At 47.2% G+C, this 27,161-nt stretch overlaps 1 protein-coding gene across 5 annotated transcripts in view; it reads left to right on the top strand.

Moving 5' to 3' along the window:
• The window catches only part of LOC119402433 (ferredoxin-fold anticodon-binding domain-containing protein 1), a 157,349-nt gene that overhangs the window by 307 nt on the left and 129,881 nt on the right, over positions 1-27,161 (top strand). For 3 of the 5 annotated variants that reach the window (XM_037669581.2, XM_049418639.1, XM_037669580.2), the window contains exons 1-2: positions 8,361-8,593; positions 17,931-18,090. In XM_037669581.2, the coding sequence (XP_037525509.1) occupies positions 8,443-8,593; positions 17,931-18,090 (311 nt within the window). In that variant the 5' untranslated portion in view covers positions 8,361-8,442. Of the gene's footprint in view, positions 1-8,360; positions 8,594-17,930; positions 18,091-27,161 lie in introns of those variants that run through there. The other 2 variants (XM_037669583.2, XM_037669582.2) reach the window with 2 other exon arrangements.

Raw genomic sequence — 27,161 nt, 5'->3', positions numbered from 1 at the left:
ATCTATGTTCTCCTAATCTGATATTGAAGCATCGTCCCGTCTGTCCAATATATATGATCTTTCGCACGTGAGGGGGATACGTTATCCACACAATCCACATACAGAGACAGGTACGCCTTTTCCGCCTCTACATTTGGACAGTTTGTGGCGCGACACAAACGAGAAGCGAGGGCATGTGGAAAAAAATTTTCAAAACTTTGCCGAAGAAGGAAAAGAAAAAAGCGCAAGGCACCAATTCCTTCAGCAACCTCGCGGATGTGGAAGAGTCCGTGCAGTGTTAAACAAGGGACCTAAATACGCAGTTCAGCCACAGCCTAAGCCCGCTGAACTGGTTGAAATGGTTTATAACGTCGCCAGCAAGGTGCCAGATGACGAGAAAGAAGCATGCACTTCGGAAGGCATTGCGTGCATAAAAAATGGCATCGGAAAACGAAGAAGAAACGAAGCCGCACCAACCGTGAATTTTCTCAAAGATAAGAAGTTGAAACTGTTGATGTCAGACAAAACTGGCTCATTCGTCATACTTGATGATGTAGGTTACAACAGGAAAGCGGAAGAAGCAATGAACAAAAATTTCAATGAAGTTAATCAACTTGATCACAAGTGTCTTGAAGCAGCTAAGAAGAAAGTCATACGGCAGTGTGGAGACGCCGGCTTGGAAAAGCTGGTAAAAGAAATTAAGGCAGCTACCAATTTAACGCTTAACCCGTTTTTCTCAGTAAAAACCCACAAAGAAGGGAACCCCTTCCGTGCCATAGTCGAAGACAGGAACACAACATGCTTTAGCAATCTATCTGCAGCAACAACTGTCCACGCTCCCATTGGATGACCCATTCCACGTTCGCAATTCCAATGAAGTGGTGGACTACTTCGGTCAAGGACAGACCGTAAAGTGCCCCTCCATAGTTGTGAAGGAACTTTTTTACAATGTGCCACAGGACGCAGCCCTGCAGGCAGTTGAAGTGTGTATTGATGCCTACGGTGCGGTGAAGTTCCAAAATAGTAGTGGAATTGGTGTGCACGGGAAAGGTGTTTTTACAGAAATCGGGGATTTGCATAGGATCTTGTTTAGCTCCCGCACTATGTGACATTTTTCTTGCAAAGGGCGATAGAATTCTGCACAATGAGCTTAGCAGCTTTGGAGCAGTAAAATGTTTCCGTTATGTTGATGACGTTTTAGTATGTTTTCCTTTTCATCAATTTCCAGAGCAAAATGAATCGAAATGTGTCGAGGTGTTTGCAAGAGCGCACCCGGGATTAGAGTTTACAGTTGAAATGCCAGATAAGGGATGCCTGCAGTTTTCAGACATTTCATTAACTTTTAGCGCAGGACATACATGTTGGGAGTATAAACCGAGAAGTGAAAAGAGTTTGCTCCCTTACGATTCGGGGCACTCAAAATTAGTCAAGCGGGCCATAGCTAGCTCAAACGTCAACCAGTCTATCCGAAAGTCATATGCCCCCATATACCATCAAGAACAGTATGATGCGTCAAGTCTCTAGACTCAGAGACAGTGGTTACCCCCCTTCTATGATAGCGTCCGTCGCTGAAAAGATTTTGAAGGGCCTGAGCGGCGGAAAGGTTGCAGCCAAAAACACAGATGAAGGTAGGAAGAAGGTGACTGTGTTACCCTACATACATAAAATTTCGCGTGGCCTAAAAAAGATAGCTGAAAAGCGCGGCACAAAAGTTGTGTTTTCAGCACCTTTGAAATTGAAAGGGCTCTGCAAAAAAGTTAATTCCGAAAAAGAAAAACCATCTAGCAACAGCTGCAGGATAAGGCATGCTAACCGGTATGTGGATTGTGTGGATAACGTAGTTTATAAGATCCCCCTCACGTGCGAAAGATCATATATATTGGACAGACGGGACGATGCTTAAATATCAGATTAAGAGAACAAATAAATTTTAAAAAAAGAGAGAAGGAAAGAAAAATCACACCAGGTCCATGAACATCACATTCACAAATGTTCACTGTCTCCCTGACCACCACTGTAGAAGCCTTGCTTTTGTTATTGCTGTCGCTGCCAGGGCGTGCACGTTAGTATCGCGGCTGCCGCCTCCACCCGATGCGCCACAGTCTTTCACAAAGCCGAGTGCCTCCTAGGGTGCCTTGATGCGCGTTTTGTCCACCACAGGGTGAGCATATGAGGGTGAGGACATCTGCGGCGTCTACTGCGGCGCGGCTGCCATATTTTAGCCCACGGCTTCTTACCGGCGCCTCACCCCTCTATGGCAGCTGCGCTGAGAGGCACGAGACGCGGGGCAAAAAATGGCGTCGTGGCGGCATCAGCCCCTTCAAAGAGGGTGAGGACATCTGCTGCGTCTACTGCGGCGCGGCTGCCATATTTTAGCCCACGGCTTCTTACCGGCGCCTCACCCCTCTACGGCAGCTGCGCTGAGAGGCACGAGACGCGGGGCAAAAAATGGCGTCGTGGCGGCATCAGCCCCTTCAGTAGAATAGGGGGAGTGTCCAAAGCGCCGCGTGAATACATGGGAGGAGCGAGGGCCTTTTGCGGTGAACTTCCGCGCCAGGCAAAGACTGGAACTACCAGGCAAAGACTGGAAGTATAGTACGTGAGCTGCTACATGTAATCATGAAAGAAATGGAAAAAGAGAAGAAAACTATTTGTTGGAAAGGAAAGAGAAAGCCAAAACGTTGGTGGAACAAAGAAATCCGGGAGGCGATCGAGAAGCGACGTGAGGCATCACGGGAGCACAGACAAGCAAAAAAGGAGAAGCGGCCACAGGACGAAGTCAACCAAATATGGGAAATATATTTAGAGCAAAAATCCACTCTGCAGAAATTAGTCGAGGCAAAAATTAAAGGTGAAAGTGAACGCTGGATGACAGAGATTCGCGAAAAGAAGAAGGCCGCGCCTAGGATATTTTGGAGCCACCTAAAAGCGCTGGGTAGGAAGTCTGTCACAATGCAACAACATATGGTAAATGAAGGAGGAAATGAATTGGAAGGGTATGAAGCGCTAGGTTACATCCGAAAGATAACAGCTGATTCGTTTAAAAAGGTCGCCCAGGGGATTCCCCCAGTGAGTAAAAGTACGCAAAGGAGTGCAACCGACGAATATGTAGTACTAGAGAATTTCAATTGGAAGAAGGCCGAAGGAAAAATTCCTAAGCGCACTACTCCGGGCTTAGATGGGGTTCCCGTCAGCCTCATTAACGAACTCGGACATAAAACTAAAGAAGCACTGCTGAAAGCCGTAGAAAAGTGTTTACAGGAGAGGGAAATACAAGACAGTTGGCGAAAAAGTAGAATGAACTTAATCTATAAAGGCAAGGGAGAAAAGGATAACATTCGCTCGTATAGACCGCTAACCATTACATCGGTGCTATACAGGTTGGCGATGCAGGCAGTAAAAGTAAAAATAGAAGCGTGGGTAGAACAAAATGATATTTTGGGAGAACTTCAGAATGGATTTCGAATTGACAGGCGGTTAGACGATAATCTGTTTGTTCTTACCCAGTGTATAGAAATATCGAAAATAGAAAACAGGCCCTTATACGTAGCTTATCTAGATATTACCGGGGCGTATGACAACGTTAATCAGGAAATTTTGTGGGATATACTGAAAGAAGTGGGCATAGGTGACGACTGTATACAGCTTTTGAGGGAAATATACCGAGAAAATACAGTTTGTATAGAATGGGAAGGAATAAGTAGTAAGGACAGCGTTGAAATTAGCAAGGGGCTGAGACAGGGATGTCCTTAGTCCCCGCTGTTATTCATGCTGTACATGGTGAGGATGGAAAAAGCGCTAGAAGGTAGCAACATTGGATTTAATTTGTCACACAAGCAGGTCGGCACGATGGTTGAGCAGAAGCTTCCAGGTCTATTTTATGCTGATGATATTGTCTTATTTGCGGACAGTCAAGATGATATACAGCGACTGGCAGATATATGCGGAAGGGAATGTGAGGCTCTAGGACTAGGATTTAGTGCAACAAAATGTGGATTGATGGTATTCAATGATCACGAGGACCATGCGGTCTTTATACAGGGCCAAAAAATACCGAGGGTAAGCGAGTACAAGTACCTCGGAGTATGGGTAAACGAGGGGGATAGATATATGGAGGTACAAGAGAAAGCATCGGTAGCAAAGGGAAAGAGGAATGCTGCAATTATGAAGCACAGAGCTTTATGGGGATACAATAGGTACGAGGTGCTTCGAGGGCTGTGGAAGGGTGTGATGGTCCCGGGGCTCACATTTGGGAACTCAGTAGTGTGCATGAAGTCAGAGGTACAATCAGGAATGGATGTAAATCAAAGGACGGTGGGCCGCCTCGCGTTGGGCGCTCACGGGAAGACGACAAATGAGGCTGTAAAGGGTGATATGGGATGGACAGGCTTTGAAGTGAGGGAAGCTCAGAGCAAAATGAGATTCGAAGAGAGGCTGAGGAAAATGAAGAACAATAGATGGGCAGAGAAGGTTTTCAGGTATTTGTATAGAAAAAGCGTTGACACGCAGTGGAGAAAAAGAACTAGGAGGCTCATCAGTAAATATACGGCTAGCAGTGCGGGCGATATGGCAACAAGGAGCATTAAGCGGAAGGTCAGAGAGGCGGAGAGGACTTATTGGATGGCAGCCATGGAAAAGAAGCCGGCTCTGAGTAACTACCGAAAGGGAAAAAACGAAATAAGGAGGGAAAGGTTTTATGATAATTCAAGGGGAAGCGCTTTACTGTTTGAAGCAAGGTCGGGCTGCCTTAGAACGCGTAGTTATAAAGCGAGATTCAGTAACGAAGAAGAACAATGTACATGCTGCGGGGGAACTAAGGAAACGATGGAACATGTACTGATTGAATGTGGCGATATTCACCCAGGTATACGTGTGGGCACGAGTCTACATGAAGCCTTGGGTTTTAGGGACAACAATGGAAAGCTGCACACGTCCGCGATAGAAATAAGTAAGAGACAGTTAGAGTATTGGTGGCAGAAAAGTAGAGATAAAGAACAAAAATAAATAATGGGGGGAAAATAAGGTCATTCTGCCTTAAGAGGCAGAGAGATGGACCGTGAATTTATATTTTTTTGGTTTAATAACATAGATTTAATCAATGTAGATAAGGTATTAGGCCAACATGAAACAAGGAAGCTTTTTTTTTTTTTTTCGAGCCTGGTGGCAGACATGTCACCGCCCCGTTTTAAAGGGGACGCTCATAGCATCCATCCGTGGGCTTTCTCCGCGGCGGAAGCCGCGTCAAAGCGGCGAGCGTCTGCTGCGCGCGTGATATTTTGGCCGCTATTAGCTAAAATTGCGGAAATTTGGGCAATATTTAATACTGCGTCACTGCAACATAATACTGCAGCGACTCATCACAAAGAGAACGCGTTTGTTAGTTTGTGTGTTGTGAAACGGGGATTTTGTATATATCCTTTCAGCTGGTTTGTCACCGCATTGGTCCACACTTCCGCGGCTGTTTTTGAGGAACGCATCCTGCGCGCACTTCAGCGTGAGAAAAGGCGCTTAACTTACTTTCGTGTGGAATGGCGAACGAAAACTTGCTGCAGGAAAGAATAATCTGGAGATAACCAGGAGAACGTAGCACATAATGCACATAGTAACTAGCTCATGCATGCTAACGCGTTTGCACCCTTCATATCCTATCTTTTATTTCGCGCATTCGATTTGTTTTACAAGGCTACCTACGGCGCTCTGCTGTTTCAAGCCATTTTATGCGAAGCCGAATGTGTCAGTCGGCGTAAAAAATTACACGCGTCTCGTTAACGTGGTATACACGAAAATTAGCACGGGGGGGGGGGGGGGGGGCACGAATGTACGTATGCCCAATAAGACCGATAGATCATGGCATCACTAACTTGACATGCTTGCCATTTGCGTAACGACTAACAATAATAATATGGTGTGTGGCGCGCAAACCCGCTTTCTGTAGCTAGAAATAATTCTGACGATTTGTTTCCGTCAGGTTATAAAAAACGCGGTGGTCACCTGTATCGATGTAAACATGTTAGACTTACTCATACATATTGAAGAACTGACCGCATAGGTAAAATGTATGCGAAAAAACTACATGAAAAGAAAACATGGTCTCTTATGCATTCGCCTGAGATGACTCGAAAACGAAAGCCATCTTTTTCGTCAGTCGATGCATTGAACCTCCCTCGCCCCTCTCCGAAAGCTTTCTTCTGCACATAACGTGCTTTCGGACTGCCGACAGGATCGAAGGCATTGCAAGCTTTCTGCACCTCACCTGCTTTTACATTACCTCTATGATCGGCCCCCGATCACGGAGGCAATGCAAAGCAACCGTGTCACGTGATGGTGTCATCATATGACGTCTGAATGACGTCATAGTAACGTCACAAGTTCTGTCGACGTCATCGCGTGATGATATTGTGCATCACTCGTGTTGGCTACGCGGTACGCCGACGGTCCATTTTCGTGTTTGATGAGGCCCATCTAAGGCTCTACCTTAAAAAAAACAAGACAAATCAAAGTAAATAAAGCGATAACAGTGCATCATCGTGTATGCCTCACTTCACGTTACGAGCGATCGCCCGAAAACAAACGTGATTCTCAGTTTAGAGCAGCTGATTGCACGCGTCTGCGGCACAAGAAAGGCTTGCTTTACCCGTCTGGTCATCTCTTTATATTTATTCAAGAGATGACCAGACTCGCTATTTAAGTACTCCGGAGCTTCAGCACGAAATTGTGGTGGGCGCTATATTGAGGTCATCAGGAAAAAGCGGGAAATTGCGGTCGGGTGCCCTGTTGGCGCACACTCAACTGCCGCGGAAACAATTGTAATTTATGTAACTACTCGTCCACATCTTTTTGTAAATTCTCTGAACCGGGCGAACGCTAACCACCGAGAACTATGAAAATATCTGAAGTTGAGAAAAGTTTTGAAACTGTTTTCATTACGTATAGTGAAGGCTTGAAGCAATGCTTGTTGTACGCTACCTCAGAAGCAAAAACATAAGCCAACAGCATTGCGGTCGTATGGCCGTCTCTACTCTTTTTTTTTCTTTTTTTGTTTCCCTTGCGTCATTCGTCGACTGACATGCCGACTACGGAAAATCTTGAAACTTTGCCGCGTTCGCTCTCCGATGAGCGTGTAGGTGAGCCCCAAGGCTCAAATTCTTCTACTAACCGTCCCCTTCGTCCCAAACGGCACCGAAGAACGCCAACTCAATACAAGGACTATGTTCTTTGATATATATATTCTTCATAATACTCATGTTTCACATACTACTATACTGCTTATACACTACTTTATATACTACTTTCATATATTACTGCATAATCCTTTTTTTGGGGAACATATAATGGTGACTGACACTAAGTTCCTAATTACTACTTATACTAGTTCATAAATGGGCTCATGCAATAAAAAATAAAAACCCATTACATCAAGTTTAGTCAAACTACGTCAACTCTGGTCACATAAATATTGTCCTAATAAAGAATACATTCCTACATGTGATAACTATTGTATAATGATGTTACTTATTTTGCACCTTTTCTTACAAGATGTTCAAGGATTGTGTGCCAACGTGTTACTTCATACAAACTTTTCAGTGCCTTACCACTGTATAATGTCATATACAGAGTACAACTCCTTTCCTTTTTAGGGGGAGATGATGTGGTGTCGCGCCTTGCCAGTTTCGGTTTCGATTGTGTGACGCAGAGCGCCACACAACGGGTATTTCATGTACGAAATCGTATGACCAAATGTAAATAAACGAGAGTCCCATCCCCGCTCTCCGGCTGTCTTGACGCAACTGCGGGCGCTCCGGCGCGGAGCCGCCTTCCTAGCCCGCCGGACGGTACCTCCGGCGGCGACACTACAGCTAGCAAACCAGTGGCGACCATGAGTAAAAAGCCCGTAGCGTGAAGCGGTCACTGCGCGCAAGTATTTAAGCTGACTGCGCGTGCAATTTACTTTTTTTTATTACTCTTAATTCGAGCATGCGTGATGCTTGCTCGATTACTCGTGCGAATAAGGTTTTTTGTTTTCGTTCTTTGCGTGTGCGTGTCCGTTTTGCACGTTTTTACACACGCACCAACGTTCTCGATCTCTGTGACCGGGACTAGGCCACGCTGATGCCGCTTGACACGTAATTTTTTGCATTCTGTTGTTGCCCCAGCACTAACACAACGCTTAAAGATGGATAAGCTCCATTCCGCACCGCATTATAAAAGTTAAGTAGACTTCAAGTGCCCTGTGTGAAAACGCGGTGCCAGAAACTACAGCGCGTAGCAGACGCCCCTCACTTTCCGCGCGCGGAAAGCCCACGGGTCCGGCGCAGCAGCGGCGCGGCGCGGGAGTCCACCGCAAAAGGCCCACGCGGGTGCCGTAGGTCGTTAGCAGCATTAGGGCATTAGGGCATTAGCAGCTGCAAGCGAAACGCGGCGCGCTTTTCACACCAGCCATCCCTGCCACCAAGTGTTGTGGGCATGGTGTGCCTGCTTGTTGGAGAAGGGGACTTCTCGTTCGCCTTGGCTTTGGCGGCTCAGCAGCGGGACCCGGCGGAGGAGTTGGTGGCCAGCTGTCCGCGCGGATGTGTGGACGAAGCACGTGCCAATGTGGACAAGCTGACCGCTATGGGTGAGATGACAATTGGGAAGACAAGGCGGCGTTAATTCTCTTCAGGAGGTGCTTGAGGTTGCCTTTTTCCTGATTGATTGATCGATGAGAATCTGATGTGGTGTATTCGCTCCAGGAGCGCAGACATTTGGGCGGCGAGTTGGAATGGTTCCATTTTGACGATTTGGTAGCGCAGCAACTAACGGAGAGACAACTCACGCGGACAAGCGCATCCACTCGTAAAGCGTACGCCGTGTCTAGGCGAAAGCAGAGACCATTTTCGCATTTGACGGCGTTTGATTATATTGCAACAAAGCGCGGATAAACTCCGTAGCCTTCTGTGCACAGTGCACGCGGCTTCAGATTGCGTGTGCAGCCGTGTTCAAATCACGGGGGGTCGGGAGGGGGCTAGGGCGGGAGGCAGGGGGACCCCTTGCAAGTGTCCCCCCTTGAGATGTGTCCTGCAAACTGGGTAGTACTCTCCTTAAAATCAACTCTGCAACCGGAAGCCCTTCCAATGAGCAGAAATGAAGTAGCAGCTGCTTTTTGTTTCAAAAGGCACTGCAGAGCTCATGCTCTCTGAAAGCCTAGGGGTGACTTCTGGCGTGCCGCAAATGTTTAGTATGCTGGGCTTTCAAGCACTCAGTAAATAAAGGATCTCTGACCATCTACCAATATTTGTGCAGACGATTTGATGGAAGCCATTCACAATGAATTATGAATGGTCCGCTTTCGTTTTTGTTATTCATTAATGACGTCACTTTGGGTATCGCATCATCATTTAGAGTGTTTGCAGATGACTGTATAGCATATAGGGTCATCAATAGCAATTTTGACAAACCAGCACTGCAAAACGATTTAGATTTAATTGCCACATGGTGTGAAAAATGTGAAAAAAAGCGTCCAAGTCACTGTTACCAGGAAGCTCTCGCACTGCGGCAATCATTACAGATTAATAACGCCACTCTTCAACAAGTCACGGAATATAAATATTTAGGTGTATTTTTCACTGCTGATTTGAGGTGGAACAATCATGTCACTTATGTTGGGAACAAGGCTGTAGGAACATTTGAGTTTTCTGAAATGTAACTTGAGTAGTTGACCACAGAAACTTAGGGAGCAGTATACTGGAGTATGCATGCGTCTGCTGGAACCCATATACTAAGGAACTTGAAGAAGTGCAGATTGTCCTTGGCAGTTATGACAGAGAGCAAAAATTTATTAAATCTTCTTGAACACAGTCATCAAAGCCTCAGATTAAACTTTCTCCACAGCGTTTGTCATTCGAGAACGAGGGTCATCAGACAACTACGTTTGTCAAAGACGAGATCACCATTTAAAAATACGTGAGATTCATTTTAGGGGGGACGCTTCTCTTTCTGTGTTCCCACTGTAGAACACTCTGCCACCGGAAATTGTCTGTATTTGTTCAAATGCCGATTTTTTCCATGCTTTATGATTATATTTTTCTCTGCCTGATTATATGTACTGTACCCTCCCTCCTGTAATGCCTTATGGCGAAGCAGGTACTCAATAAATAAACAAATAAATAAATGCGATTGCTAGAATGTAAGTGTGGTATTTAAAAAAAAAGATGACTGGTGAGTGTAAACATGCCTTGCAAAAAAGATACCTGAGGTTAATCGTGGGATGCTAACAGTTATACACGAGGGGGAACGGAGCTGCAGTTAAGGAAAAACTTGTACTTTGCGCATTATAGCACAAAAAACAAACAAACAAAAGCTACCATTTTCATTTGATGGTTAAAGCCCAATGACGTATTAGTTTGAAATATGCTAGAGCCTATACCTACGAGTTTCACTTGGAAAATAACTTTGCGAACTGTTCGCTGCTCAGGTCCATGCTTTTAATTAGAAAACACGATGTAAATCATTAAAAATAAAGCCAAATAAATGACTGCCACGGCTGTGTGCTTGAGATTTTTCTGTATTTATGCCGCTGGGACTTTAGCTGTTCCGCACGGGTGAATACAATGCACCGGCGTGCATGTATGCCAGTAATGCCTCTTTCTTCACACGGACACATCTTGTGCAATTACAGAGACGTGCCTAAATGCCGTTGGCCAGATTTCATGGCATTAAAGGTGTGAAGCTTGGTTTGCCTTGAATGTTCAACAAAAAATAAAAGCTTTCTTTATTTTGATGTCATAAAACACATTTTATAGATGTAGCAAGCATTTTCATTTGCACTTAATCTTGTTGTTCACTCTGGAAAGAAGACGCACTTGCCAGCGTGATGCCACCTGGCCCACTGTCAGGTTTTTCACGTTTACAGCATCGTTACTGGCAGAATTCGTGGCGCTTCTTTTTTAAATCCATGATTTTATTGCGAATACTAATTCTGACTGTCTGTGATGTTGCTCTTAAAAGGCCAGTAAATGACCCTGCGGTCCAAAATTTGTGATGCAAAGATGACTGCGCACTTGTTCGATGTGAACAGGCTGCCACAAGAGTTTTGCAAGTAAGTCCATTAGTAAGGAAGTTGCCGGGAATAGAAGCATCATTTTGGCTGGTTCTCGCTGCCCTTCTCCGTCATTCAGAGGGGTGGGCATAGTCCGTTGCTATGGCAGTGTATCATGACTATGGCAGTGTGGCAATGACCGAGCAGGGCTTCCTCCACGCGTGTCGCTTGCGGGTGGTGCGGTGAGAGCCACTGACGAGGTAAACAGATACGGGACACTGGCAACAAGTGCGCGGTCGAAACCACAAGGGCCAAGACACAGTATCGTAGTGGAGAAAACCAATCGACGACGTCATCGCTACGCAACGTTGCGCACGGGCAACTTTACGTCACTTTGCGGGAGGACTGGTCAGGCACGGGCATGGGAATTGTTTTCCAAAATGGGGCATCTGTGTGGCATGCAGTGCTGTGGTATTTGCAAAATGAGCGCCTTCCAAACGAATGAGCAAGCTCGTTTGGGAGATGTAAAAAAATGGGACCTGTTTACTGGCCCTTCAAAGATATTCAGGTTGGGGATGTAGGTGGTCCCACCACACTGTTTCGAATGCCATTTTATTCACCCACCAAACAAACACCGATGGCAGGAGACAGAAAAAAGCAAGCAAGTGCCGGCTATGGAAGGTCAGTCACACAAGTTGAGCAAGGTGAGGTAACGAGGCACGTGAGATGGCCGTGAAGAAGGCTGTCCTGCACTTGTCCTTTCTTCGGCCCCCGAGCGTTCACTCGTGTTTGCACCAGGATGCCGGTCCTCTTCTGCCGCACATCGCACCATCACACGGCATCTTTCTTTTCCCTTTCGCTACCGTAAAAAAAGAAGAAAAACGTGCCACAATCACTGCACCATTTTTTCCGCTTAATTTGTAGAGCTTCTTCTTTTTTGAATAAAATGATACCATTCTTTCAATTCAATGGGGTTCCTTTATTTCACTAATCGCATGAAAAAAAGATAGCTCGAAGGTGGCTTCACCGCACGACGATACAATGAAAAATGGAAACGAAATGAAAGGCGAGACGCAAATGGCCCAACATCTAGCGTCGAGAAACACCCGTACGACGAGTATAGTGGTCATTGGTTCCATGTGGGACCAATTTGTGTTGATGACGAGTATAGTCGTCGTCGGTGATTTGGTTACAAAATCTCGTGACGACCGTACTCGTCAATGGTAGCGAAAGGGTTAAATAGTAAAATGCACTCTCCTTCCCGACGTGCCCGAAGGTCGTGGGATCGAATCCCAGCAGTGGCGGCCACGGTTCGATGCAGGTTAAATGCTACGGGCCCGTGTACCTAGATTGGGGTGCACGTCAAAGAACCCCAGGTGGTCGAAATTTCCGTAGCCGTCCACTACGGCGTCCCTCACGATCGTATCGTGATTTTGGGGCGTAAAACCCCTACAATTATTATTATAGACCTTCCTGATGTGCATTCGTTTTGCGTCTTCAGTGTGCTCTGCGAAACACGTGGACCGAGGACGAGGGCTCTCGTTATTTTCAGCAGCTAAATGCCATCGAGCCCTAATGTCTATAGCTGCATGTCAGTGAAAGAAATTCCCCTTGGATTGAAGGTCTTGGGACATAGCGCCACTGTTGAAGTGCGAACTCTGGTATAACACGGTTCAATCAGGCGGGGCTGAATTGAGATTGCTATTGGTCCTGGAAAAAACCCCCCAAAAAACTGAAGCAGTTGCGACATCTGAGGCACATCCTTGTATTCTCTCTTCTCATAATACGTAGAGTTTTGTCTGCCTCGGTGATGCCGCGGTTACGATACTCGGCCGATGGCTCAAAGGTCACGAGTTCAAATCCGGCCGCAGTGGTCACATTTGATGGAGGTGAAATGCTACGGGCCCCTGTACCGGGTGATGTCGGTGCACGTCAAAGAACACCAGACGGTTGAAATTTCCAGAGCTCCTAACTGAGGCGTGCCTCATAATCGTATAGTGGTTTTGGCAAGTAAAACCCCATGCATTACTCTATTGTTACATAGAGTTTACTAGCATTTGACATGTATATTTGGCTGTTTCAAACTAAGTTCCAACAGCACTCCTTGAACTGGATTTGAAGAAACAAATGTCTGAATGAGAAGGAAGCATCCGTTATAGGCACAACTCGAGAATGTGTTGTTAAATGCAATTTCTGGCAGGTGGGCTGAAATCTGAAATGAACAAACGTGATGCAAACCATGCTGAGGTAAATTGAATGGAGGGCTTGGTTTGGGCGAGTTGGTTCCTGCTAAGTACCGTTAGAAGGAAAAGACTTTCAAATGAACTTTTTAAATGCATTTTGGCTTCTTTTATACAAGGTGAAAGAACCGTGGACATGTGCAAAAACACGTGCGTGATTACGTGTAACGGTGTTCACTGAGGAAAGAAAACTCTCCATCAGATAGGTGAAACGATGGTGTGCCGATGCGTTGATCTGCGGCGTTCCCGATGAGAAATGGTTCTATAATCTTGTTTTCTTTCTTTGTCTTTCCTTTTTTGACACACGTGCTTTCGTGCATGTACACATTTCTGTCACCTTGCATAAAAGCAGCCGGAGTGTCTTCAACAAATTCAATTGAAAGTAAGTGCTGTCTCTTCTTTTCTTCCTACATTTGTTGCACTGTACCTACAATACTCGGTGAAGGGCAGCAGCAGAAAAAAGAAAAAAAATATGGCACATCTGATGTGTGAACAACTATGTTTTGCTTATGGAGGGAGCCTATTCCTCCCACGTGCACCGACAAAAAAAAAAAAAAAAGGAATGACAAGCTTCTCTGGGAAGTCCTCCCACGAACGTAATTCAGCGTGATATTGCATGTCATCAAATCATTGACACAAGGTGTACACACCAACTTCGGGGAGATATTGCGTTTTGTCGGGAGACTGGAAGGTAAACGGGGAGCCCGTTTGGGAAGCCGACTAGAGTACGACTGGAAAGAGGCTGACGAGGCAATTCGTGGCGGAGCATGAAAATGCCGGTTCCTCAAGCAAACTTGAGAAAACGTGGTGGGTGATACAACTATACTAACCACCCTAGCTCCCACAGAATTTCCATTGTCAGAAATGGCAGTCTGTTCTTCCACGACCTTTGAAAAGAAAGAAAATCGGGTTGTAGTCAAGTTTCTGATGGTTGGCTATGCAAAAACGGTTCGTACAGCAAACTGCTTGCCAGGTAAACAAAGACAAAGCGCTGGGTTGGCGCCCACTTGCCAAGCATGTCTCCTCCCCTTCTGGAGGAGGACAAAACGCCACCACCTCCGGTGTACACCACTGTCAAAATCCTAGCGACGAGGATGCCACTCTGAAAGCGAAACTGACTGAACCCTGACAAGTCAAGTGGATTGATGCAGACACCCAGTGACCCTTGGGGTGCCGTGTGTGACCACGGAGGTGCGTTTTGCCTCATTCACTTGGAACGAACAAGTTGTGCTAGTGCGAGAAGGGCAACTGCGAGAAAAAGCATGCTCTCCTTTGCTCAATTAGCTGTGAATGCGCACCATGGCAATGCTCGTTCAGGCACGTTCCTGCATTTCTCAGTGAGCCACTTAAGCGTTTACTTTCGGTGCACGCATGTCGTCTTTCAACAGTGCACTGATGGTGTGGTGTCCTCACAGGTGTCTCGTCTGTTATTATTGTGCCAGCCATGCTGCAGTGTTGCACTCACCGAGTGACCCCTAGGCAAGTATGAATACCATGCAAAATCCATGCGTGCTACCCCACCCACCCAGGGCACTTTCTTGCATCGTTTCCATAGGAGTAAGCAGCCATGGTACAATGACTAAATGTGTTTGGCTACACGTAGCAAGAAAAAAACTTGTGGGGTCCTTATGCCTAAAATGACTGCAAGTCATCCGGTGTGCCTATTTTACCAAGCACTTTACATTATGCAAATTCCACTTTTAAAATCTCTTTTATCACTCGAACGTCACGAAGACCAAGGGAAGGTGCGGCTTGCACTGTTGCATTATATTGAAAACAAGGCCAACATTTGGGTCAAGGCAGAGTGCACGCTCCCAGCGCCCGACGAGTACAGCTGCGTACGAACATTTCGGAGTGCCATTTACATCTATACCATATTTTCTCGTCCATAACCTGCCCCAGCCTATTACCCCGCATTCCCAACTACAAGTCTTGGAAAAATACAAAGCTAAAAAAATATCCTGCATATTTCCGCAAAGGCGTGTATCTTACATTATTGGGAAGCACTGCCACGAAGCCAACATTTGCTCCAAAATTCACTTGAAAATGCAATAATTTCGTTAGAAGTTGTACGTTGAATTATCCGATATATCGAACTGTTTTTTTGCGAATTCAATATGTGCTGGTTCAACTGTATGTACTGCAAGGTACTATGCAGTATCTTTTGTTCAAGAGAAACGCTCTAGTGCTTGAAGTAGGACTTCCTGTGTGATTTCCAGTGCTCTTGCTAGTGACCAAGCACGGCGTCAGTTAAAAATCGCAGCAAAAAAATAAAGTGAAATCAAGCTCTGGCTGATTTATACATTTGAGTAGCATGTATTGTAACGTACCACCTAATATTTGCTGCAGCAGACTAGTGCGGTGCTCAAAGTATGCAGTAAACATGCAGTGTTTCACAGTGTGTAGAAGAATGGATACCCAATGGCTTCTCCAGATGTGTGCGCAGCCAGTTGCATGCAGTCTGTAGATCCCAGAGTGTTTCAGCGGTGGCTTGTCTGCAGGCAGCAGCAAACGCCACCTTCGGGGTCTTCAGCTATCCACTACTCTGATGGCTAGGACGAGGAGGATGATCACGTAAAACACGTGGGAATCGGGCCCACCACTGGAGAAGCTGTCGGCACGACGTGCTTGTCGGGATCGTGTCGTCACAGTAGCTGCGCCGTCTGCTTCGAGAGTGCCGAAGCAAGCTCGCAAGGAAACTTAAGAATACCACCTGCATCGTACTTCTGATTGAGAAAGCAGGTTTTTCCGCTTCCTTTGCGCGCTTGACAACACTTGAAAGCAGGGGAATGCATAGTTGCCGTCTTTGAAGATTCCCGATTTGGTAGACCAGTGCTCGATGCCTCGGTGCAAGACGTACGCGTCGGATTCGGCCTTCACGTGCGTCCGCAGGGTAAGTAGCTGCGTGAAGCCGAATTGTGAAAAATGTAAACGGCCAATGGCTTCTGCAAGGATGATTTCTGTTTCAGAGTGGGGCTGCGATGTTCGGCAAGTAGCAGAAAGCGCTCGCTTGGTTGGCTAGTGACGCTTCTCTTGCGCAAACTGGCCATGTGTTGCCCACCTCCGTATCGGCCCCAAAGTTAGGTCGATTCACTCCTGAGTTCAAGTTTGCCCGTCCCAAAGCCATTTGTTTTCTACAGAGCTGTATGTATTCCTGCCAAAAAGGTGCCATGCATTCTGCATTATAGACATGACTTTGCCACCAAAATTGCTGGAGAACAAGCCAAGGAATGTTGTGCATTGAAAATTTCCATTTATCTCTAGACTTTGTTCTTACCCTGCTCTGCAGCTACTTGCAGAAATAACTTGTCTCTTTTTCACTGTGAGTTCTTGTCTACTGCCATCATTTGCAGAACTAGTCCGGCGAATATTGAGATATGATATTTGTTCACCTTCACATTGCACAATGCCACTGGTGTCGCCTCGTAGACCGCTTCACCTTCAACAGCACTCGCGAAATCTGTGGTGTGAAGCTTTGGTCTAGGAATGTTTTGACGGCATAAATACTGGCTAAGTTCACTGGAATGGGAAGGAAGCGGCAGGAATCGAAAAGAAGGCTCATGTTTGGGCCCCAACCATGCATGTGCCGGATTAAGCAGTAGAAGCACTGAGTAGACTGGTGCGCATACAGTGTGACGCTGCGTGAGAAACGATGATAATGAAACGTCCAGGAATTTAGACAAAAACATTAGCCTTCCTGATGGCACAGACAAAGGGCCCCCAAACCACTCGGAGGTTGAAACTTAGTTGTGTTGTTGCAGTTGTGCATGAGCGAACGTGCAGCTGTGACGCGTTTTGTGACACCAAAGAGGCCCTCGCTCGTTTTGCTCCTCCCTGCGCAACATGTGTGCGAGCAGACACAAGGGTACAGTGGATGACAAGCAGATGTTGACGTCCCTGAGGGTTTGAGGATTGCCGAGAGGTGAAGGGATTGTTGTCTTGGAATCTGTGGGCACTCGTAGCGTTCCCGCGTTTGGCATTGTTTATTGTGACCACCTTCTGAACTCGATACGCGCGTTTACTTGAATTGTTAAAAAAATTACCGGAAGTGGTTTAGGGGCCCTTTAACCGAGTTATCTTGAAATAGATTTCATAACATTCACGGATCAACAGTTACTTGTGTACAGTTAAATGCTCATATGCTGTAACCGCACGATCTCTGAATTGAGGCTTCATTCTGGCATGCTCCATTTAGTTAGACAGACAGCTTAACGTCAGATCATATGTCACAGAGCTTGTCCTGAGCAATTGCCTGTCTTTTATGCAAGAAGCTGGTTCGGGGATACCCTGTTGTGGTGGCCATGCACAATGTGTGCTGACTGTACGTTTTCTGTGGCTAGCATCTAAGCTTTCTTTTTGTCCAAGCTTATTGTTTGTCCGTAAAGATGTGCCTTGTTTCAAAGGTATTTAGGAGGGCTTCCGCGTGTTGTTTTCATAGAGCAGTGGCAGCGAAACCTATGAGGATTGCACCGACGTTATCCTACCTAGCATGCAAACGAGGCGTGCCCGATAGAGGGCGATTCCGTAACTCCTTGCCCCGAATATCGTCCAAGGCTTTTGCTTGTCACGAGTGTGTTGATGCATTACTGGCATATCTTTGTGAATTCGTAAAGTTATTCCAAAAAGCAGCACTGTAAGTGAGGTGAGTTGTTGAATTGTAGCTGTGCACGCTGACAAGTGAGGCTTGTGTGCTGCAGGTGTTCGAGTATTAATGGACGTGGATGCCCGGCGTTTGCACGAACACCCGTGGGTGTTGCGTTGCACACAGCTGAGTGAAATTGTCTTCAACTTTCCACATGTTGGTGGCAAAATGAAGATTCACGAGAACCGCAAGCTGCTGCGAGACTTTTTCCTCAGGTAAGGTCCAGTCGTGTTAAACACGTGGTGAACATGGGAGGCTGGGGCCAACAAAGGGCCTCGTGTTGACTGCTTTTTTTAAGCAGTGGCATTCCATTACAACTTAATGAATTTATACAAGTACCAACATTTACTATCCCAGAATGAATAGTGGCCCATCATTTAAGATATTTTTTAATGGAAATTCGTAGTGCACACAAACTATAGGTGGCATGCTTGGCTGCCACGAAGGCGATCAAGCACCAAGTTTATGCTGGCTTTGTATATCTTGGCTGCATGATAATTACAAGTCATTTTGGACCATGGGGAAAAGTGGGGAATAAGCACTTGAAATGTGCGTGCACTTTCTTTGAGCAGATGCTTGTACCAAAGCTATAACTTGCTTATTTTGATCCCCAAAGGGGACTCTTCAGCTGGTCCTGTTACCAGAGAATGTTTAAGTACCTGCATATAGCTACAAAGTCCGGTGGCTGCTTCTGCAATCTGTCAAGTTACAAACAATTGCCATAGTTGAGACTAATGCCATGCAAGTTTTTGTTGCCAGGTTAAATAGGAATCACTCAGCCCTTGAATTAAGTACAAATGTAATAGTGCCAGGTACAAATCAAACTGGATGCAAAATATTTTTTGAATATGTTGCCAGTAATTTACAACCATTCTCATGATTGACGTCCAACACTTGTCATATCCCGATGACTGATGCTTACATCATCACTAAGTTTCTCTCATGACGCACTGCACATTATCAAAGGAACTGTTTTTTTTTACTCTAGAGAAAATAAACAGACAATACCAATTGTGTTCTTTGTCTAATCAAGCCGACATTAATTCTGCGGAATATTAAGAACACAGGCTTCATTTAAGTGCAGTTGAGTACACTTACAACATTTGGTATGAGGATACCATTGTTTTAAGCTATAAATGTAACTGGGTGGCATGAAAAAAAGGGTGCGGGAGAGGTTACCGTAAGGCAAGGCAGCCTCCTCCCCCCACTGTTCAGCTGACTCTCCATGTGCGACACCACACCCATGGCTGTATTCTGGTGGTGGTGGTCTTCTCAGAATACTCTCACTTGCTGCTGCATAGTTATGCCCATTCTAAAAAGACAGGGCGTGCAAACACGGAAACGAGAAAGAAGACCACAAACGCCTTTAGAAGGAATACTTGCCAACCAGCTCAGCTCTCTGTTATTCTAGTTATGCCCAGTCCCACTGCCGCCTTTGAAACCAGCGCAGATGTACTGCAAGGCCAACCACCACTCCTCTCCTGCTTACCACCCTGGCAGAGCACACCTCCAGTGTCCCTCCCAAGGTGGAAAAACGATCTGGGTTTCTGCTCCTGCATGATGAAAACCGGTTTGTGTTTTCCGGAAATGCCTTGAGATGATGTTTAGAATTTTAGCACAGCTAGTTAGCGCATGATGGTTGTGTTTTAGCTGGTAGCACAGGCGACTGCAGCTTGGCAGCATAAACTGCACGAAGAGCTCCTCTATACGCCCTGTGTGGGAGATTTGTGCAAAGGAAGAGAAACAAGATTTTCTTAGCAATCGTGGGACATGCTTTTCTTGTACCACACTTCCGTGTTCCAATAAATACCGTACACGGTGTAGACGTGTCTCCAACTTCGATCATTCCTAAAGGTATGGTGCTGAAGAGCACCATACCAATCAAGTCCTGACCAAAAGGGACCTCCAAAAGAAAAGCTTCCCCCGTGGAGATTGTTGGAGCGATGTCCCCTGAAGTCCATATCCGGCATCTACTGCAACCGGGGTGTCTGAACGAAATGTGTTTCGTTTCTGTTTTAGTTTCGTTCCACCGCAAAAAGTTCTGTTTCGTTTCTGTTCCGGAACGAAAAAAAAATGTTCCGTAACAGTCTGTAACGTTTTTTTTTTGTATGCAAAAATTTGAAGTTAAGGTAATCGTGAAAAACATTGGATTTGTGATATAGTTACTTGTCCTCCTCTTAAGAAAGTGGGAAAGGGGTAAAACATGTTCTTCCCACGTTCTTCAGAGGAGCAGAAGTAACTGCACCACGAATTCCTACCAACTAGCACGAACCAGTATACCCTTCAAAGTCATAGTATTAGTTTTCTTAAAAGTCATAGTATAGTTTTCTCAAAAGTCAATTACAATTTTTACAGCCGTGCCACTGCTTTGTGTCAAGGGAGTGAGCACGACCTCAGAAGCAGCACGTCATTGAGTGCACTCTCTTATGTGCGAGACCGCTGTTCTGATAAAAAATATCACCAGACCTGTGTGGAACACACAGCACAGTCACAGCGAAAGCTGGAAGAGCGGCCTTTCTAGAGCCCGTTGTAGACTCTCTTGCGGCACATGCAAGGTACCCACTGTGCCATAAATCGTTATTTTTCTGAAGTAGTGAAGCACCCACTATGCCACTTTTCGTCCTTCGGAGAATCGTGGTACCCGCTACATATCTATAAGGCATTATGTGTACCTTGTGCTGTGGCTGATGACGATGAAGAATTATGGCTGAGCCCTTTGTAACGGGTTGGAAGCATTCAACGACCGACCCGTTGTGCAATTCACATTGTGTGACGCCAGGTTGTTATTTTACTCTTCTGCCATGCAATCCAGAGGGCCCAAGAAAGGGCGGAACATCACGGTGTCCCAGCCCCGACTTGGACGCGGCCAGCGGCTTCCGCGGGTCCCCGATAGGGGTCCCCGGGAAGCTCCTCAGGGTCAAATAAAGTTCATTGTCTGTCTGTCTGTCTGCCATGCTATATTACATATTGCTACGGTATGAGCCGGGCTGTGGTATGAGCCGGGCATGTGGAGGAGGAAGACGAAGTGGTCTGGTGCGGCCTGAGGACTCCATCTTTACGTCTGACTGCCGTGTCTCATTCTCATCCTGTAAATAAACACAGTCAACCTTCCCTCAACCGTAACAGTTTTGTGGTGGAGGTGCTGGGTAATCAACCGAGCAACACGACTCTGCAAGCGCCCGATCTACGCCGAAGCCGCCGCCTTGCTGGACTGCCCCCGTTACCACTGGCGGTTGAGATGTCTCACGGCGAAGACGAGAACCGGATCCCCGCAGCTGCAGGCCTTGCACCAGTCCCAGCAGCACCGCTAGTGCCAGCTTCGGGCGCGCCTGGTCCCTGGTTGCGTCAGGATATGATAGTGCCTCGCACATTCGGTGGCAAATCTGGCGAGGATGTGGACGACTGGCTCACACACTACAAACGGGTGAGCAAGTACTACCAGTGGGACGCGGCGACCCAGCTGTCCAACGTAGTATTCTTCTTGACAGACACAGCGCTCGTCTGGTATGAGAACCACGAGGATGCCCTCACGTCATGGGATCACTTCGTGTCCGAAATAAGGGAGTGCTTCGGAGATTCCATAGCAAAGAGAAAACAAGCGGAACAAACGCTGCTGCAGAGAGCCCAGATCCCGGGAGAGACGTGCACGACCTATATCGAGGCTATCTTGAAGCTCTGCAAGATCGTCAACCCTTCCATGCCAGAGGAGGACAAAGTTGGCCACCTACTGAAGGGCATTGCCGAGGATGTATACCAGTTCCTCATCGGCAAAGAGAGCCTTGGCACAGTAACCGACGTCATACGCCACTGTCGCACATTCGAGACCCTCCAGATGCGGCGTATCACTCCCAAGTTCGGTCGCCTACCGAATGTAACCACTGTTGCGAGTGTTGACGAACACACGCCGTTTGATCTCGCGTCGACAATACGTGAGATCGTTCGAGAAGAGCTCACTCGACATGCTCGCCTGACGCCGCACGAAGCTACACCCGTGTTGCATCCCTCTCACCATCACGTGTCAATTGCCGCAGCAGGCGTCGATGACTACAACTACAGGTCGGGCTCACCGCTGAGGCCACAGCGCAATAACTTCCCGGTGCCGAGCTACGAACACCGATTCACTTACCCCCGCCAGCCGGCCAACACCTATCAATACCCGAACGAAGATACGTTTGTGCCACCACCACGTCAGCGCAATGGCAATGCTTTCCAGCAGCACAATGTGTACCGCCAATTCCCTGTGTGTTACCGTTGCGGTGTCGCCGGGCATATAGCTCGGTTTTGTCGTCGACAGAGGGAGCCGACCTCACGGTATGATTCCCCATCAGCGTTTCCTCCAGCGGCGACTGGTCACAACAGCGGTCATCGGCCCGCCTATTTCAGGAGTACCTCACGCCGACAGAATCACTGTAGCAGTTCTCCCGCTTCCGACCGTAGTTTGACACCTCCGTCTGGCCGAATGCATCGCTTGCCTTCACCGGGACGACGACTGTCATCTCCGCCGCCGCCGGGAAACTAGCCGGCGCGGCCGATGGAGGTCAGGTCGCACAACAGGATTTGCCTCAGATGCCTCCGCCAGTTATGATGTCCAAGAACAAGATACGTGTGTTAATAGGTGGTTTTTCTGCAAGTGCTTTGGTGGACACTGGTGCCGCAATATCAGTTATGAGTATTTCTTTCAAAAATCGCATTGGCCGCAAGGTTATGTTTTCTTGGGACGAATCGACAAGATTTCGTGGTGTTGGTGGGGATGTACTTCATCCTGTCGGTGTTTGTGCTGTTAACGTCTTATTGGCAGGAAAGGTGTTCCCAACAGAGTTTCTGGTGCTGCAGCGTTGCACGCACGATGTCATTCTCGGCATAGACTTCCTCCAAGGGTGTGGCGCTTTCGTCGACTGTGGAACTGGTGAACTTTCCGTCAGCGGTGAAATTGTTCCTGCCCTCGTCGATGAGTCGCAGCCCGCGGAGGACGCTCTGATTATTTCCGATGAACAGACAGTGCCACCGTGGTCAATGAGGTCAGTTGCGGTATTCGCTCCAGTATCTGCCACATCCTTTGACGCCGTCGTTGAACCTGCCATTGTTCAATGTGCCAAGAAAGGCATATTAGTACCTCATTGCCTTGTATCGGTTGATGCCGGAGCAACCTTTCTGTGGGCACTGAACTGTTCGCCGATGCCAGTTGTGCTCCCTCGAGGAATGAAGCTCGGCGTGTTCGATGATTCCACTAAAGATTCTATTGCTGTCATTAACAACTATGAAAGCGAAAAAAGTGCAGTCACTTGCGAGCGCAGTTGTTCTTACGAGTCGCAGATTGTAGGCATGATTAGCACCACTTTACGGTCACACGAACAGCAGACATTACTCCGCCTGTTGGGAAGACATGCTTCTGTGTTTGACTTTTGCCAAGAGGAGAAGCTGCGACCTCTACCCTATTCTCGCGCTCAGCACAGGATTGATACCAGCACTGCTCATCCGATCCGGCAGAAACCTTACCGAGTGTCGTCATCAGAGCGCAAAGTTATTGCCGACCAGGTTCAGGAAATGTTGCAAAAGGGTGTCATCGAAGAGTCATGTAGCCCGTGGGCAGCACCGGTCATTTTGGTTAAAAAGAAAGACGGTTCCTGGCGGTTTTGCGTTGATTACAGACGACTCAACGCCCTCACCAAAAAGGATGTATATCCGCTGCCTCGGATTGACGACGTCATTGACTGCTTGCACTCGGCTTCGTACTTTTCTTCAGTAGACCTACGATCAGGATATTGGCAGATACCTATGCACCCTTCAGACAAGGAGAAGACCTTTTCATACTTTTCTTCAGTAGACCTACGATCAGGATATTGGCAGATACCTATGCACCCTTCAGACAAGGAGAAGACCGCATTCGTGACGCCTGATGGACTATACCAATTTAATGTGATGCCGTTTGGGCTTTGCAACGCCCCCGCTACCTTTGAAAGATTTATGGACTCTATCCTTCGTGGTCTTAAATCGGAGGTGTGTTTATGCTACCTGGACGACGTCGTCATTTTTGGGCGTACCTTCGAAGAGCACAACGCCCGTTTGAGCCTTGTTTTAGACTGTGTCGGTAAGGCCGGCTTGATTTTGAACTCTAAGAAGTGCCGATTTGGTGAACGACAAGCATTAGTTCTCGGTCACCTGGTTGACAAAGATGGTGTCAGGCCAGATCCCCGCAAAATTGAAGCAGTCAGCACATTCAAACCACCCCAGACCCTAAAAGAACTCCGCAGCTTCTTGGGATTATGTTCCTACTTTCGTCGTTTTGTGCCCAAATTCGCGGACGTTGTGCACCCATTGACAAGCTTGTTACGAAAAGACAACCCATTCGAGTGGACACCTGAATGTGACGCCGCTTTTTCTGAACTGAAGCTTCTATTGACATCAGAACCTATCCTTCGTCACTTCGATCCGTCTGCTCCTACCGAAGTTCACACTGACGCAAGTGGAATTGGCATCGGAGGTGTACTTGTTCAGCGCCATAATAATGCAGAACATGTCGTTGCTTATACAAGTCGATCTCTAAGCAAGGCTGAAAGGAATTATACGGTGACAGAACAAGAATGTTTAGCGGCTGTATTCGCCATCCAGAAGTTTCGTTGCTACCTCTACGGCCGTCCGTTCATGATTGTGACAGACCATCATTCGTTGTGTTGGCTTGTTACCCTCCGAGACCCTTCTGGCCGCCTTGCACGATGGGCTTTACGACTTCAAGAATTTCACTTCAGCATTTCGTATAGAAGTGGAAGACGTCATTCGGACGCTGATTGCCTTTCTCGTCTACCTATGACCACGACGGAAGATAGTGCAGATACCTTCGATATCTGTTTTGCTGCGGTCTCCACCACGTTTCCTGACGCCAACATCTTCAAACGCGAACAACTCAACGACTTATCTTTAGACCCATTGTTCGCTGATGCCCGCAATCTCAAAGGTAGTGGTCGCTTTCGCCTTCGTGATGGACTATTGTGCAAGACAAACTACTCAGCAAGTGGCGCACGTTATTTACTGGTTGTACCTGAAAGTCTTCGATGCGACGTTCTCCGTGCTATGCATGATGATCCAACGTCCGGACACCTTGGGTTCATTCGCACCTTACATCGAGCACAGGAGCGTTTTTACTGGCCTCGAATGCGACATTCTACGAAGCAATACGTCTCCAGCTGCGAGAAGTGCCAGCGTCACAAACGACCGACAAGCGCCCCGCACGGCCTTCTTCACCCCGTTGCGCCGCCTACTACGCCTTTCGAGCAGGTTGGCATCAACCTGTTGGGCCCGTTTCCGCGATCTTCGAACAACAACCGCTGGATAATAGTGTGCGTCGATCACCTTACCAGATACGCCGAAACCGCTGCGATACCATCTTCCACGGCTGACGGCGTCGCTGCATTTTTGCTCCGCTCTGTAGTTCTTCGCCATGGTCCACCTCGCGTAATCATCAGTGACCGTGGTCGCCAATTCATCGCGGACGCTGTGGAAGAATTGCTTCGCCTCTGCACTTCGCAGTTCCGACATTCGACACCATACCATCCCCAGACGAACGGCCTTGTAGAGCGTACAAACCGCACTCTTACTAACATGCTTGCGATGTACGTCTCGTCCAATCACAAGAACTGGGATGAAATCTTACCGTTTATCACCTATGCGTACAATACAGCGAAGCACGAGACCACGGACTTCACACCTTTTTACTTGCTCTACGCTCGATCACCGCGCAGCTCGCTCGATACAATCCTCCCATTTACGCTCCATGCCGATGACTCAGTGGCCGAAACATTGTGCCGGGCAGAAGAAGCCCGACAAATTGCTCGCCTACGCACACTGGCTTCACAAGATCGCTCCAAGCAGCGGTACGATCGACGCCACGATGACATTTCATTCGAAAAAGGTGAATTTGTATGGTTGTGGACCCCCCAACGCAAACGCGGTTTATGCCAGAAGTTTTTACCGCACTATACTGGCCCGTTCGTCATTGTAAATCGCTTGAGCGACTTGACGTACGTCGTGGCACGCTTGACGACACCTCGTCGTCGGTCAAATCGAACGCAGTTGGTGCATGTGGCTCGCCTCAAGAGGTTCCATCCCTCCAGTGACTTGGACTCGCCCAGCGGGCTTCGTCTGTGAACCAGGGATTGCTACGGTATGAGCCGGGCTGTGGTATGAGCCGGGCATGTGGAGGAGGAAGACGAAGTGGTCTGGTGCGGCCTGAGGACTCCATCTTTACGTCTGACTGCCGTGTCTCATTCTCATCCTGTAAATAAACACAGACAACCTTCCCTCAACCGTAACAATATGTTAACACAATTCCTTGCCCGACATGACGCCTGTATAGAGTATTTTTGCGAAGGGGTTGCAAGCACTAGCGTCGCACTGTGGTGGAATACTCGACTGTCACGCAGAGGGCGCAGGTTAAAATCCCATCCGATCCTAGAAATTTCTCAATTCATATTTTCTTATTTCACGCGATAGCGGTCACTGACACCGGTGGCGGCGGACAACTATGGCACCAAAATCGGCTTTTGTGACCTCATAACAGCTTTCGCTGTAACAAACTTCAGCGCCGACAATGCCCTCTCCACACTGGCCTGCGTGACAGGCACACGAAAATCCACTTGCATCTCTGGTTGTCACTGTTTTCGTTTTTCGCACAATTTCAACATATCTTTGCTTTGGAATTCCTGCCTGAGGTACACGCTAATACTGTACCCTGAGATATGCATAATTGCTCACGTTCCATGACCTCAGTTGTTCTGGATTGCCAAGTTCTTTCGTGAACCGAAAAACGATTTAAAAAATTTCGGTTTCACTGTGAAACGAAATAATAAAGTTACGTTTTCGTTCCTGTCAAAAATAGTTTTTTTTCGTTTTTCGTTTTTGGTTTTCATTCTGTTCCGACACACTGACTGCAATTGCCAGCCTCTTGGAGCAGCAGTTAGGCCTACGCTCTGCATGCCCGAGCATTCCCTCCTCGAGCAAGAATGGATCGCCATTAAAAAAAGCAGAGTACGGTGTGGGCCGGTGTGACTCGTGTCATCGACGACCTCACCTCGCTGAACTCGTCTACGTCAACGACTGTTGGTGAACCGCACGGCAACTTCAACGTTCTCCTAGCCTTACGAGAACTAGATGGCACAACTGGTAGAGTATGAGCAATTTGAATGGGAACTACAAAGCATTCAGTTGAGGAAGAAAAAGGATGCAGACCATGCTGATGACAGGCACAGCATTTTAGTTTTAAAGGGACACTAAGGAGAAGCAATGAATTGGT

This window comes from Rhipicephalus sanguineus, chromosome 8, assembly GCF_013339695.2.
Source record: "Rhipicephalus sanguineus isolate Rsan-2018 chromosome 8, BIME_Rsan_1.4, whole genome shotgun sequence".
NCBI lineage: Eukaryota > Metazoa > Arthropoda > Arachnida > Ixodida > Ixodidae > Rhipicephalus > Rhipicephalus sanguineus.
Note: the sequence above shows the minus strand (reverse complement) of the source record. Positions and strands in the feature narration are given on the sequence as shown.